Here is a 15442-nt window from a genome sequence, read left to right as displayed (position 1 = left end):
TGATATCACTAGTGGATGCCAATTTTCTCCCTAGCAACCAAATACAGTACCCTATCAACCGTTTTAAACAAAGCTTTACACCTCCGTATCAGAACATCGTAGAAACACTGGGGTTGGATCATTTTACTCGTAGCTCAGAGTGTATCACTAGTGGATGCCAATTTTTCCGCTAGCAACCAAATACAGTACACTAGCAACCGAATGAACAAAGCCTTATATCTCTGCATCAGAACATCGTAGAGACACGGGGGTTGGACCGTTTGACTCGTGACTCGGAGTGATATTACTAGTGGATGCCAATTTTCTCCCTAGCAACCAAATATAGGACCCTAGCAACCGAATAAACAAAGCCTTATATCTCCGCATCAGAACATCGTAGAAAAACACTGGGGTTGGAGCATTTGACTCGTAGCTCGGAGTGTAATCACTAGTGGATGGCAATTTTCTCCCTAGCAACCAAATACACTACCCTAGCAACAGAGTAAACAAATCCTTATATCTCCGCATCAGAACATCGTAGAGACATGGGGGTTGGACCGGTTTACTCGTAGTGTAATCAGTAGTGGATGCCAATTTTCTCCCTAGCAACCAAATACAGTACCCTAGCAACCGAATAAACAAAGCCTTATATCTCTGCCTCATAACATCATAGAGACATGGGGGTTGGACCCTTTGACTCGTAGCTTGGAGTTTAATCACTAGTGGGTGCCAATTTTCTCCTTAGCAACCAAATACAGTACCCTAGCAACCGAATAATCAAAGCCTTATATCTTAGCATCAGAACATCGTAGAGACATGGCGGTTGGATCGTTTTACTTGTGGCTTGGAGTATAATCATATATTGTTCCCAGAATTTTGCCACAGCAAGCACCACTTCACTTTTTCTTTAGAAAACCAAGTTACTGTTCATTAGGGTCTATTATATTGTGCTGTTTCACTTTAGCCAACGCTAGATGTCACTATAATACAATCTCTTGTCATCTCATACAGGGTTGTAGTCCTGGTCAGTGTCATTATTGAGTTTGTGGACAGAGCAGGTGTTACTCCAAAAGCACGGTAACTAAAGATCACCAGTGTCTATACCTGAAATAGTGATCTTGAACCAAACCCCTAACGCTAATTTAGATCATACTGAAATTATAACTACAACATTTAATGCATCTGAGACCTATCAAACTTTAAATAAACTTTAAATAAATACGTCAAACTGGGCTGAACTTCTTTTCGGTATATGCTGAATAAGAGGTGATCGAAAATGTTAATTTTACTGTCATTAATTATTCAAGCATGTGATATATGTGTAGGTCACATGTTAACAGTGGGTATCACAATGTGTTGTGGGAGTGGCCAAAAACTCAATCCTGTTGATTGACAGATATGTTAAAATAAGAGATCAAACTCTCACAAGATCACATTTGATTTCATTGTCATTGCTGGAGTCACAGGATGCTCACAATGAAGTGTTTGATTTCATTTTATCTTCTGACATTGATTCTGCACTGCAGTGCAGGTGAGTCTAATGACAAAGCAAAGGTTTAAATCATTTCATTCATTGTTTATGTATTTAAAATTTACTAAGTTTAATGTAGTTTATTTTAAAGTTTGGATATAACATATTACATTTTCACGATCATTTGAAGATTTCAACAACACTGCTCACATAAACTTGGCATGAATTTATCTCCGCATTATTCTTCATTTATTAGTATTATTTAATAATATCTTAATAAATGTTCAAATTAATAGCGCATTTGAAGGTAAACAGTCTGGTGAAAAAGAATTGGTTTGTATTATTATTGTAATTTAAACAAAACTGCAAGTGTCAAAATGTATGTGCAAATGATGAAATTTTCCAAATGCCTCCATATGAGTCTGTGGTTGTTTAATGGTTTGTATAACTGATATTAATAACAATCACCTAAGAGGATATTTATTTAATAGTCAGTGTTAACTGTGCTTCTGTTCAGAGTGGTGTTACCAGGCAAAAGCGAACTATGATGCACATTGTAAAGGTAATCAAACATTTCAAGCAAACACACACAGTTGTCTTCATCACAGTATCTAAACCAAGTTTAACTCAACATCTTCATGTTGCTTTAAGGTCCAGAGCTCTGGAAAGAAGTAAACGCACAATGTGGAAACACCAGACAGTCACCGGTCAACATAGCGACAAAGAAAACCGTAGTGGACGGGCGACTGACGCCTTTCACTTTCACCGGCTACCACAACATATTCAACGGCACCATAATAAACAACGGTCACTCGGGTAACAATACAGACTGAAAACTTGTTAAAGAAACCTTTGAAAAATGCCATGACATGGTGCAATGTATTTTTCTTTCTCAGTTGTGGTGGATGTAGCAGAAAATATCACGGCTACACTGTCTAGAGGATTCCTGGGAGACACATATAAACCCATCCAATTTCACTTCCACTGGGGAACAGATGTAGGAGCGGGATCTGAACACACCATCGATGGGGAACAGTATCCTATGGAGGTACCAATAATACACGACATACAGTAGATTACTGGTAAATCTCTGTTCAATGTGTAGCTGGTATATGAGATTTGAATAAAGAGAAACCAGGTTAATCACATCTACCTACAATGGAAATATAAAAGCATCTGCCAAATGCATTTAAAGGGAGAGTTCACCCAAAAATGAAAATCCTGTCATAATTTTCCAATCCTCATTTTTTTTTTTTTAACACAAAAAAGATATTTTGATAAATGATGGTAAGCATACAGCTGATTGCAACCATTGACTTCCATATAGTAGGAAAAACAAATGCAATGTAATTCAATGGGCATGCATTTATGAAAATATATTCTTCCATAATATTTGTTTTCCTACTATGGAAGTCAATGGTTACAATCAGCTGTGTGCTTATCATCATTTATCAAAATATCTTCTTTTTGTTCATCAGAAAAAAACAACATGAGGATGAGAAAATTGTGATTAATTTTATTTTTGGGTGAACTATCCCTTTAAACAGAAAATAGTTTGTGATTGTTATAAATAAATGTTTTTTTCTGTTAACTTTCTCATCAGCTGCATATTGTACATATAAAACAACGATACAACATCATTGCAGATGCATTAAATGATCCATCTGGCATTGCAGCTCTGGGATTCTTTTTTGAGGTTTGATATTCACATTATTGCACTTTTAAATGAATTTTATATAGTTATGAAGGTTTTGAACCCGTATGATTTATTTCTGACAGGAGTCAAACAGCACAAACACAAATTATGACCAGCTCATACAAGCCCTGAAGAGCATACAGAACGAAGGTCAGTCTATGGTGTTATTATTTTAAACAAATTCTTTCACGTTAAAGCCACAATATGTAAAAAATATTGTAAAACCACTGGCACAGTGTAATATATTTAAAGCAGTTTTATAATTACTAGGGTGTCAATCGATTAAAATATTTAATATAGATTAATCGCCTGATTGTCATTAACGATTAAATCGCATGATTGTTTCCTTTTCTTATGTAAACCTTGTGCATGCAAAAGACCGCTGGAAAACAGACCAATCTCAACATAACACCGACTGTGACGATACAGTACAGATGTACGCTAGGCTTGCCGCGATAGACGGTGAAACGGTGATAACCGGTGCTTCAGCCTCTCACCGGTTAGATCACATGCCCACCGCGACACTGTCTTTCACCGTCGTTTTGATAGTTTCGTGTAATTAAATCATTTAGTTTCGTCAAACTGAATGTGTCTGCTGACTGAATTTAGTGGAGCTGAACATTCGTCACGTCACAGAGCAGCAGGTGTCAGGTTTCATTTATTTCATTTATTCATTTATTTTCTGTCAGAGCTGACTGACCAGATGATGGCAGAAGCTGCGTGCTTACTCGTTTTTGTTATAATATATATATATATATATATATATATATATATATATATATATATATATATATATATATATATATATATATATATATATATATATATATATATAATGTTTAATATAAGCGAGATCGTTTTGTTGTTGTGTTTTTCATCGAGAAAATTATTAAACCCATCATTCAAGCAGTGCTTTATGGAGAAGTAGCCGGTTGCTCTGCTTGGGACTGGCGGGTTCTGTGAGAATTACCTGCGCACATTGACTCAAGCACTTAATTAAACCAGCTGTTGTACTCTCATTGCACGCAAATTCATACGCGATTTAACGCAGCGTACGCAAGCACTGCATTTACAGTTCATTTAAACGTAATTCACAAGCGAAAGTTAAATGTGCATGTCTGCATGCGCATTTATAAGCCCCTCCCACCCGGTAATACCAGTATCACCGGCTTTGTGATGCGCTGATTAACCGGTGGGAAAATTACGTCACCGCAGCAACCCTAATGTACGCCCCGACATTAAATTAATTACAATGTTGTTACAATGCTAACAAAGTTATCGCTATATGCTAGTTAATGCTATATGCTAACATTTAGGCTGAAGTTCTAATATTGATGTAACAGAGTTACGTTTTACAGGTCCACACTGAAAAAAACACAAACTTTCTAGAAATGTGCATGTATGTCATTTATTTTATTTCAATTAATCCATAGGTCTGAAAAACGAGTAGTCGATTATCTGGGGGCGGGGCAATCAAAGGGGTGGGGCGTGCGCATCATGTTAAAAATGAAAAGTATTTTTATGAAAAACGCTCAAATAAAACTTAAAGGACAAGTTCGGTATTTTAGACTTAAAGCCCTGTTTTCAGATTGTTTATGGTGAAATAGAATGGTTTTGACTGAAATTTCGACATTTTCGGCTGCCCTGAGAATTTTCGCGTGTTTGTGTTTCAGCTCAGACCTCTACAATGGCTTTATAGGTGCACTGGAACAATCCTTCCTAAAATGCATTAAACTTTCGTTTACAAAGACGTGAAACTCACCGAGTGGTCAGGGGTGTTCACTGATATGCTCACACAAAAATCGCTGCAAAAGACGCATTCCAACAGCTGTTTTAGCATTCGTTGTTAACTTGTGGACCTATTTCCCCAAACGCCTCACACCCGTACATTCTTCCGCTTAGAGCTTGAATAATAAACACTCCAGCCCAGGTGGTGGCGCTAATCCGCCTTTGCCAATTGCAAGAATAGAAACAAAGTTCCCGGCGCGGAGTAATACCGTACCTCACAGGACGTCTAATACAGTCAATGGAGTTGGTAAAAACTACGATAAAACCTGTTGGAATGCGTCTTTTGCAGCGATTTTTGTGTGAGCATACCAGTAAACAACCCTGACCACTCGGTGAGTTTCACGTCTTTGTAAACGAAAGTTTAATGCATTTTAGGAAGGATTGTTCCAGTGCACCTATAGACCCATTGTAGAGGTCTGAGCTGAAACACAAACACGCGAAAATTCTCAGGGCAGCCGAAAATGTCGAAATTTCAGTCAAAACCATTCTATTTGACCATAAACAATCTGAAAACAGGGCTTTAAGTCTAAAATACCGAACTTGTCCTTTAATTTTGAAGAAACTATGACAGAACAATGAACACACACTAGATTATTAATGAATAAAATGTTTTTAACAGAAACCTCTAACAGGAATAGCTGCGTGATGAAGTGAAACTAAAGGGTTAATACACACAAACCGAACAAATAAATAAACAAATAAACCCACACGATCATAATTTTTCATGATCGATCGTCGATGCCACGTTCGAGTACTTGAGCTATCGAGTACTCGTGCCCATCCCTAAAACTTACAACGCAGAAACGTCCATTAACAATCTCCAAACAATTGATTATTCCTCAACATCTGGATCTTCGTCTAATACAGACTCAAACATAAGATCTGTTTACACACACACACAGAGCTACTAAAGGAGAAACAGCCAATCAGAGCAGAGCTCAACATTATTATTCATGACCCTTTCAAATAAGGTAATAATAGACCATTTCATTCTAAAGACAAATCCTAGGGTTGTAAGTGGACATGAAAAACCATCTTTTCGATAATTTTTGCACTTAATAAAGCCACAAACCTTCTGTGGAGATATCAGAGAACAATTTAACAGATGATTACAATGCATTCTTTAGCACCTTTAATTAATTACCATAAACATGATTAATGAACTCTATAAGTCTATGGATGGTGAAAACAACATTTCCCTCCACTCCGCTTCATAACTTTGTCTTTTTTTATTGTGTTATTATGTAATAGTGACCTCTATATATTGTGGCTTTAATGCAATGTTTGTATAACATTTTGTACATGAATATTTTAAAGAAATTATGATATAGATTTTTATTTGAGCTGTGAGCTGCATAAATTAGCTGTCACGGTCTTGTCAGACATCTGTGCTAGATGTAGGTCTGAGTGCATCTGACAGGACCGTGGCAGTATCATGTTCTGTGTGGGGGCATGTGGAATCACATTGTGTGTGTGGCTTCCACATGTTTCCGGTGTCTTGTTGCTGTCGTGATCTTGCCAGACCTTAGTATAGATTCAGGTCTATGTTAGAGGGCAAGATCACGGCAGCATTGTGTGTACGTGGGAACACGTGTGCTTCACATCATGTCTGTGTAACACGTGTTCCCAGTGTTTTGTGGCTGTCATGGTCTTGCCTGACTTTGGTTATAGTCCAGGTCAGATGTTGGCAAGATTATGGCAGCATTGTGTTTGTGTGGGAACACGTGTGTTTTCACATCATGTATGTGTGACACGTGTTCCCAGTGTCTTGTCACTTTTACCCTACTCCCTTATGTACTCGTGTCTTAAGTGATTAATTATGTTCACCTGTTCCCCATTGATGTGCTGTCTATATAATGCCCTTGTGTTCTCTGTGTGGTGTGCGTGCGTGTTGTAAATTCTGTGTTCGTGTTCTCTGGTACCTGTTTCAGTGATTCTTGTGTTTCATCACAGTCCTTTGTTGATCTTCTGTTTTTCCCCCTCGTGGGTGTTTTTGTTATAGTTAATAAATTCATAGTTATATTTTTATACATCTTTGCGTTTGGGTTCATCTTTTACTTTTCTTATTCGGTGTTTAAATCACACCGTGACATAACGCACGCACCCAACAGAACCCAGCGAGGATGTTTGCCGGTAGCCGCCTGGCGATACGGGGAAGGAGTTCACGTCCCGCATACGAGTCGGGTTACGAGTTCTATGACCCACTCGTATGCGGACCCGAAGTGAATGCCAGGCGGAGACCAACCGGACCTGCTGGACCTCGCCTGACTCCATCCAGCCCGAGGGGCATTAGGACCGGGGCGATCAGGCTGGAGAGGTCGACTCCCTTCTCCCCGGCGCCGGAGATCATTTCTGCGTCCGGTTCCCATCCTGCACTCCCTGCCTCTGGACGGAGGAAGAAGAGGAGGAAGAGGGCTTTGGAACCGGCACAGCTGGAGGGTCACCCGCCGGTGCAGCCGGAGACTCGTCACCCGCCGGTGCAGCCGGAGACTCGTCACCCGCCGGTGCAGCCGGAGACTCGTCACCCGCCGGTGCAGCCGGAGACTCGTCACTCGCCGGTGCAGTCGGAGACTCGTCACCCGCCGGTGCAGCCGGAGACTCGTCACCCGCCGGTGCAGCCGGAGACTCGTCACACGCCGGTGCAGCCGGAGACTCGTCACCCGCCGGTGCAGCCGGAGACTCGTCACACGCCGGTGCAGCCGGGGACACGTCACACGCCGGTGCAGCCGGGGACACGTCACACGCCGGTGCAGCCGGAGACTCGTCACACGCCGGTGCAGCCGGAGACTCGTCACACGCCGGTGCAGCCGGGGACACGTCACCCGCCGGTGCAGCCGGAGACTCGTCACCCGCCGGTGCAGCCGGAGACTCGTCACCCGCCGGTGCAGCCGGGGACTCGTCACCCGCCGGTGCAGCCGGGGACTCGTCACCCGCCGGTGCAGCCGGGGACTCGTCACACGCCGGTGCAGCCGGGGACTCGTCACCCGCCGGTGCAGCCGGAGACACGTCACCCGCCGGTGCAGCCGGAGACACGTCACCCGCCGGTGCAGCCGGAGACACGTCAGCCGCCTGCGCAGCCGCAGGCGCAACCCGGACCACGTCACCCCTCTGCGTTTAAGCAGAGGTTTGGGACTCATTCTTTTCACCCCGGACATTTTGTTCCCCCTGTTTTTTCCCCACCTCCCCTTCATCATGTATTGTTTTTGTTACACCACCCCAACCCGTTTGTCACATATGTTTGTTTACCTTTGTTGTTTGTAGTAATGTTGTCGTGGTTGTCTTCTGTGGTGCAGTCTTTCGTTCCTCGTGTTTAATGTTTTTGTTCGTTTTTGTTTGTGACGTCTTGTATCCGTCTTTAAAGAGGGGGGTACTGTCACGGTCTTGTCAGACATCTGTGCTAGATGTAGGTCTGAGTGCATCTGACAGGACCGTGGCAGTATCATGTTCTGTGTGGGGGCATGTGGAATCACATTGTGTGTGTGGCTTCCACATGTTTCCGGTGTCTTGTTGCTGTCGTGATCTTGCCAGACCTTAGTATAGATTCAGGTCTATGTTAGAGGGCAAGATCACGGCAGCATTGTGTGTACGTGGGAACACGTGTGCTTCACATCATGTCTGTGTAACACGTGTTCCCAGTGTTTTGTGGCTGTCATGGTCTTGCCTGACTTTGGTTATAGTCCAGGTCAGATGTTGGCAAGATTATGGCAGCATTGTGTTTGTGTGGGAACACGTGTGTTTTCACATCATGTATGTGTGACACGTGTTCCCAGTGTCTTGTCACTTTTACCCTACTCCCTTATGTACTCGTGTCTTAAGTGATTAATTATGTTCACCTGTTCCCCATTGATGTGCTGTCTATATAATGCCCTTGTGTTCTCTGTGTGGTGTGCGTGCGTGTTGTAAATTCTGTGTTCATGTTCTCTGGTACCTGTTTCAGTGATTCTTGTGTTTCATCACAGTCCTTTGTTGATCTTCTGTTTTTCCCCCTCGTGGGTGTTTTTGTTATAGTTAATAAATTCATAGTTATATTTTTATACATCTTTGCGTTTGGGTTCATCTTTTACTTTTCTTATTCGGTGTTTAAATCACACCGTGACATTAGCATTTGAAGTTGTTTTTTAAGGCAATTTTGTGTTATGTGTAACTGTAATTACTTATATGTAGGCTAATTCTTAAAACGTCATGGGTCGAGTATTTTTGTTCCATCCAAAAAAATCATACCAGGAGATCATTTTTTCTGTCTGTCTTTCTGCAGATAATATCACAGCCATTCGTAACATCTCGCTCAGCCAATTTATTTTGTCAGAGGACAAACTGACTAAATATTACAGATACAATGGATCTCTGACCACACCGAACTGCAATGAAGCTGTGGTCTGGACTGTCTTTAAAAATACCATTCCTCTCAGCAGAGAACAGGTACGACTACATTTACAAATCCAATTGCAAACATTAGGTGAAAAAATAAACAAGATTGACCTGAAAGTTACATTGACCATGATCATAACAAATTCCTGTTTTCCAAACAGCTTCGGGCCTTTCCTACCCAGCTAAAGTTTTCTGATGGCAATCCGATGGTGGGAGTATTTCGACCTGTACAGTCACGTAATGGACGTTTAGTGTATCGGTCAGGTGGTCAGGGGGTCCTGGCCAGCGCTCTGCTTCTCTTTATCTCCATCATTACAGCCTTTAGTCTGTCTCATCTAAACTAAAGCAACCCGACCCGAACACAAGGAGTTTTCATCGAATCAACAGAGAGAAACCAAACTTAGAAACTACAAAATTACAGCACATCAAATTATCTAAATAAATATTCTCACAATTTTCTCACTGACAGGTCTTTTAAAACTACCCAGTCTCACAAAGTTTCGTGATATAGTCACGTATTTTTTTGATTCTTTTTTCGTGCTATTATCACGAAATTTCGTGTTTTTTCGTGATCGTATAACGAATTCCTGTTTTCGTGTGATTATCACGTATTGGTTACTCAACTGCTTTTTCCTATTTTTAAACCATTGTCGCTTCGGTTTAGGGTTAGATTTGGTGCTTGCATTAAAATGTCACTTTATATATTGGTTTATACTATTTTTTCTGATTTATTTTTTTATATGTCGCCTGACGTTGGGGTTAGAGTTGGGTTTGGTTAGGGATGTCATTTTATGTAAATCTAACCCTAAACCGAAGCGACAATGGTAAGAAAATAGGACAAAACAGTTGAGTAACCAATACGTGATAATCACACGAAAACAGGAATTCGTTATACGATCACGAAAAAACACGAAATTTCGTGATAATAGCACGAAAAAATAATCAAAAAAATACGTGACTATATAACGAAATTTCGTGAGACTGGGCTGTTTAAAACCAACGCTATCTCAAGGCAATTCATGAGGTGGAAAATTCGCGCAACCACATTTGTACGTATTTCTGTAAAATTTGCTTTTGCCTCTGTGACATTAGGGTTAGGGGTGGGGTTTCATTATTGTTTTTAATACTTCGTGAAAAACCGTAACTAGTAAAATACGTACAAATTCTCGGCTGTTAAAATAGGATTTTGACACTTCTTATTTTTCCATATATTGCACAACATCACGAGCAAATATTCCTTATATCCACTTTATAAAAAGGAATCAGTGGCATTTCTTTATACAAACACCTTAAAGGTGCTCTAAGCGAATTCACGCGTTTTAGACCATACATTTTTTTTGTTACATACAGTAAACATCTCCTCACTATCTGCTTGCTGCCTGTCTATTGATCAAACTGTAAAAAAACGCGATCTCTGTAGACAGCCCAGGGTCTACAAACTTCAATATAAACACAGTGGCCAAACCTAGCACCATGAAACAAAACAAAGTGTTCCAGCCAATAAACGACAAGGAGGATTTTGGGGGTGGGAGTTGGGCAACCCAGTCTCACCCCATGTCGTCAATATTTGACGACACTTGACCATTCGTCAATATGTGACGCGGAGGGTATACCTTTCGCGTCATTTTTTGACGAACTGGGGACTTCAATACTATTACGTCCGTTGCATTCTCTTCTCCTATTTTCTTACCAATTTCGCGTCGGTTTAGGGTTAGATTTACATAATGACATCCCTACCCAAACCTAACTCTAACCCCAACGCCAGGTGACAACTGTTTCTAACCCCAACGCCAGGTGACAACTGTTTAATTTCGCGTACACTGTTTAATTTCGCGTACACTGTTTAATTTTGCGTAATCTAACCCTAAACCGACGCGAAAATGGTAAGAAAATAGGAGAAGAGAATGCAACGGACGTAATAGTATTGAAGTCCCCAGTTCGTCAAAAAATGACGCGAAAGGTATACCCTCCGCGTCACATATTGACGAATGGTCAAGTGTCGTCAAATATTGACGACATGGGGTGAGACTGTGTTAGGTTGGGCGCGTTCATGAAAGCACGGAAGGGAGGGGGAGGAGTTAGCTACGCTCCGTTTGTTTGAAAACAGTTCAAACATCAACAAAAAGCGACGTCCCGCAGATTCACTTAGAGCGCCTTTAATACTCTTTGTAGATTGATGTTAAACAGTCTTAGGTCATTTTAAACATACTGGACATATGTAACAATTTCACACGATACACTTACATCTTACGCACAATTATTTTGTTATACAGAAAATGTTTTGTGTCTTTTTTGAAATGCACTGAAGACTGACAGAAATCACACTGTATCAGAATATGAATGTCATGCAAAACTCTAAATATGACGCACAATATGTTTAACTTAATTGCTATTCTTATGGCTTTTTGTCTGACTGATCTCACAGAAAGTCGTGTTATAGTCACAAAATTTTTTATTAATATATTCGTGTTCATGGCACGAAATTCTGTCTTTGTCGTGTCACTCACACACATTTCTAAAAATAGTTTTTCGTGTCAGTTGCACGACTTTCTTTTTTGTGTTACTTTATGTATTGTTTTTTCATATTTTCTTACCATTGTCGCTTGGGGTTAGAATCACTTTCTGTTAATTTTTAAACATCCTAACCCAAACCCCAACTTCAGGTGAGAATAGTTTTAAAAGCTGAAAAAAAAACATGTAGAAACCAATACATAAAAGTTCATCATAACCCAAACCTCAAATCTACCCCCAAACCCAAGCGACAATGATTTAAAAAGCTGAATTTCGTGCCATGGACACAAATAAATGACTAAAATTCACGACTTTCCGAAAGATCATGTGGCTTTTTTGTATCTTAATGCATATTAATGGATTTGATGTTTTCTTCAGACTTTACATTTATTGATTCTCTCCAACATTTGCACTTTATTCTTCATTAACATAATGAACGTGTCAGTTTTCAATGTCAGAATCAAAACAGATCAGCTTACTTTGCTTTTACAGACTGAGAAATGTGTTTCATGAAAATTAGCATATTTTCAAAAAAAGTGGAGTTTCCCTTTAAGCTTTTATTGTGACTTTCCATAAATCATTCCCCTTTAAAGATCTTTACGTTGTACCATATCTCTATGTTTTTTCTGTAAATTCTTTCTGCTGTGTGTAATGCCCTTTCAATTAACTTTATAAAGTGTGTTATATAAATAAAACTGACATAAAACAATGGTGCACCCTTGTTCATGTGTTAAATATGTACAATATGTCCACAAGAGCAATTCATGGACGCTTGCTTAAGTGTTGCCACATATAGATCTCATGCCACCAGTTGTGAATGACAACTGACTCAATTAACTTTTAACACTTCTGGATTAGCAGCCTGAGGGAAAATATTGTTGTAACAATAATAAATAAAGTGTAACAAGAATATCTAGATGTATGACGGAGATGTAGTAGTGCTTATATTTACTGATCTAAATGAGACATTAGCTCATAAAAGAGGTATTCACTGTACACCGCATGTAATAAATCAAGTGATGTCATATTCTGTGTTGATGTTTGTTTGATTTGGCACTGCATTACATTATTAACAGTAACAGTGAAATACTGAGCGATGTGCTGTGAAAATCCCGCAACTTTCCGTTAGTGATGAGACTTCTGTCAACTCTCTAATATTTCATCTCATTCATAAGCTTATGGCATTATAATAAAACTTCTTTAATAACACTGTAATACCAGAGCTTGTACTTGTGATACAATGCATTCTTATTATTTTTTATTGCATGTATTACAAGTGTTCCTGTAGTAGCCAAGTGCACTTTATTTTGCCGAAGGTGCCACATGTATAAATGCAGATGCATGTTTCACTTAAACTATGATTAAAACACAACTAAAGGAATGACTATTCACCAGAATAGTGACTAATAAAACTAAAGCTAAAACCTCAATAAGCGCTTTTGGACATACAAGAAATAAAGTCAAACTGTTTGTATTAAGTAAAATATGTTTTCGAGTTGTATAATCCTTTAGGATGAGATCTTCATCGCTTCATCATTTCAAATATTTGTTACTGTCCTAAAACATTTATGGAATTTTACTGGCATGATGTCAGCTGTCAAAGCAAACAAAAGCAAAACGTCTAGTCATGAGATCAACTCAAGAGCTTGTCTGACAGGCCGTGCAAGAATGAATGGAAAATACTACTGTGACATATCAGTTATTTCCTGTAACTTATATTCATATGCATTTTCATTTTTATACACAGCACATTAAAAGTTTCTTCATGAGTACATGTGTGCCCTGGGAATCAAACCAGAGGCATCCTGCATGCACTACATTTATTTTAAGGGGGCACAGTATGAACACTACATATGTTATCATAATTATTAACGTCCATTAATAGAGTACACTAAAACCTCCTTATAAGCCATATTGTCAAAAACAACTTGGTTTTGCAAGTCAATTTAACCTCATGTTTTAAGTTGTGGTTTGTGATAATTTAACAACTTTAAGTTGAAATGTTTTAACTTATTTTTTAAGTTAAAGTAACATAAAAATAAATGTTGATTTGACAAAAAAAATGTATATTTTTTACAGTAGAGATCCATTTTAAACTCTTAAAAATAAATAATCCAACAATGTTATCTTTTTTAAACCATTTTTATTTCCCAACATTATTATATATTTATGTATTTATTTATTTAAAACTGAATTCACACACACACACACACACACACACCTGATTCAGTCTCCATTAATGAGATAATGAGTTAAAGGATTAGTCAATTTTCTTTAAAAAAAATCCAGATAATTTACTCACCACCATGTCATCCAAAATGTTGATGTCTTTCTTTGTTCAGTCGAGAAGAAATTATGTTTTTTGAGGAAAATATTCCAGGATTTTTCTTATTTTAATGGACTTTAATGGACCCCAACACTTAACAGTTGAATGCAGTTTAAAATTGCAGTTTCAAAGGAATCTAAACGATCTCAAACGAGGCATAATGGTCTTACCAAAACGATTGTCATTTTTGGCAAGAAACATAAAAAATATGCACTTTTAAACCACAACTTCTCCTCTATCTCCGGCTGTGTGACGAGCCGGTGGGACCTCACGTAATACGTCATCACAGCAAGAGGTCACCGATGACGTATCGAAACTACGCCCCAGTGTTTACAAGTGTGGAGAAAGAAGACCGTTCCGACACATGTATGTCGAATGATATTAATTAATGTCTTTGTGTCAGTTTATTATTTAAAATGGTCCACAAAAGTGCGTTTCATATATGTAACATGTGACCTTTCAACGTCATAACGCAATTACGTGAGGTTGCGCTGGCTCGTCACACAAACGGAGGAAGACGAGAAGTTGTGGTTTAAAAGTGCATATTTTTTTGTCAAAAATGACAATTGTTTCGCTAGATAAGACCCTTATGCCTCGTTTGGGATCGTTTAGAGTTGAAACTTCAATTTTAAACTGCATTAACAGTAAAGTGTTGAGGTCCATTAAAGTCCATTAAAATTAGAAAAATCCTGGAATGTTTTCCTCAGAAAATATAATTTCTTCTCGACTGAACAAAGAAAGACATCAACATTTTGGATGACATGGTGGTGAGTAAATTATCTGGATATTTTTTTAAGAAAATGGACTAATCCTTTAAATCAGTTGTGTTAGAAAAGAGAGACGTCCAAAACGTGTAGTGCTGGAATACAGTACTGTGCAAAAGTCTTAGGCCACCATGCTACCATTAGATTTGTTGTTTTTGCAATGTTATAGTGATCATATATAATTATTCCTCGGTCGCTTTATTAGAATACAACCAAAAAAATAAAGGAAATGTGTATGTAGTTTTAAAAACAGTAAAAAAGTATAAGCGGGAAGTGTGAAGTATTTAGGGTAAACTCCTCATCCACTTAAGCAATAGCAAGCAAATGCAGGATCTCTTAAACCTAAATAAAATTAAATCCTAATTTCTAATTCTAATCAAATTACTTCAGGACTTCAGTCTTCTCAAAAAAAGCTTAAGATGTGTTTCGTGCCAAATTTTTATTTTGTGTACATATTTTTCTGTATTTTCTGCTTGTATCTTAATAAAAACAGTAAAATATAAATATGGATAGACATTAAAAATTTGCTAAAACAACAA

The 15442-nt window shown here is 38.8% G+C and overlaps 1 protein-coding gene across 1 annotated transcript; it reads left to right on the top strand.

Annotated features, from left to right (window-relative positions):
* The first annotated feature begins 335 nt into the window (after positions 1-335).
* On the top strand, positions 336-9748 carry LOC135732789 (carbonic anhydrase 4-like). The gene is made up of 8 exons (XM_065251101.1): positions 336-1510; positions 1968-2012; positions 2102-2266; positions 2347-2498; positions 3054-3146; positions 3230-3296; positions 9190-9353; positions 9464-9748. The coding sequence occupies exons 1-8, from the start codon at positions 1447-1449 to the stop codon at positions 9644-9646; spliced, it is 933 nt and encodes a 310-aa protein (XP_065107173.1). The 5' UTR covers positions 336-1446; the 3' UTR covers positions 9647-9748.
* Positions 9749-15442: the final 5694 nt, after the last annotated feature.

The sequence above is a fragment of the Paramisgurnus dabryanus genome, chromosome 5 (genome assembly GCF_030506205.2).
Source record: "Paramisgurnus dabryanus chromosome 5, PD_genome_1.1, whole genome shotgun sequence".
Classification (NCBI taxonomy): domain Eukaryota; kingdom Metazoa; phylum Chordata; class Actinopteri; order Cypriniformes; family Cobitidae; genus Paramisgurnus; species Paramisgurnus dabryanus.
The sequence above is the reverse complement of the archived record's forward strand: the minus strand, read 5'-3'. Positions and strand labels throughout refer to the sequence as shown.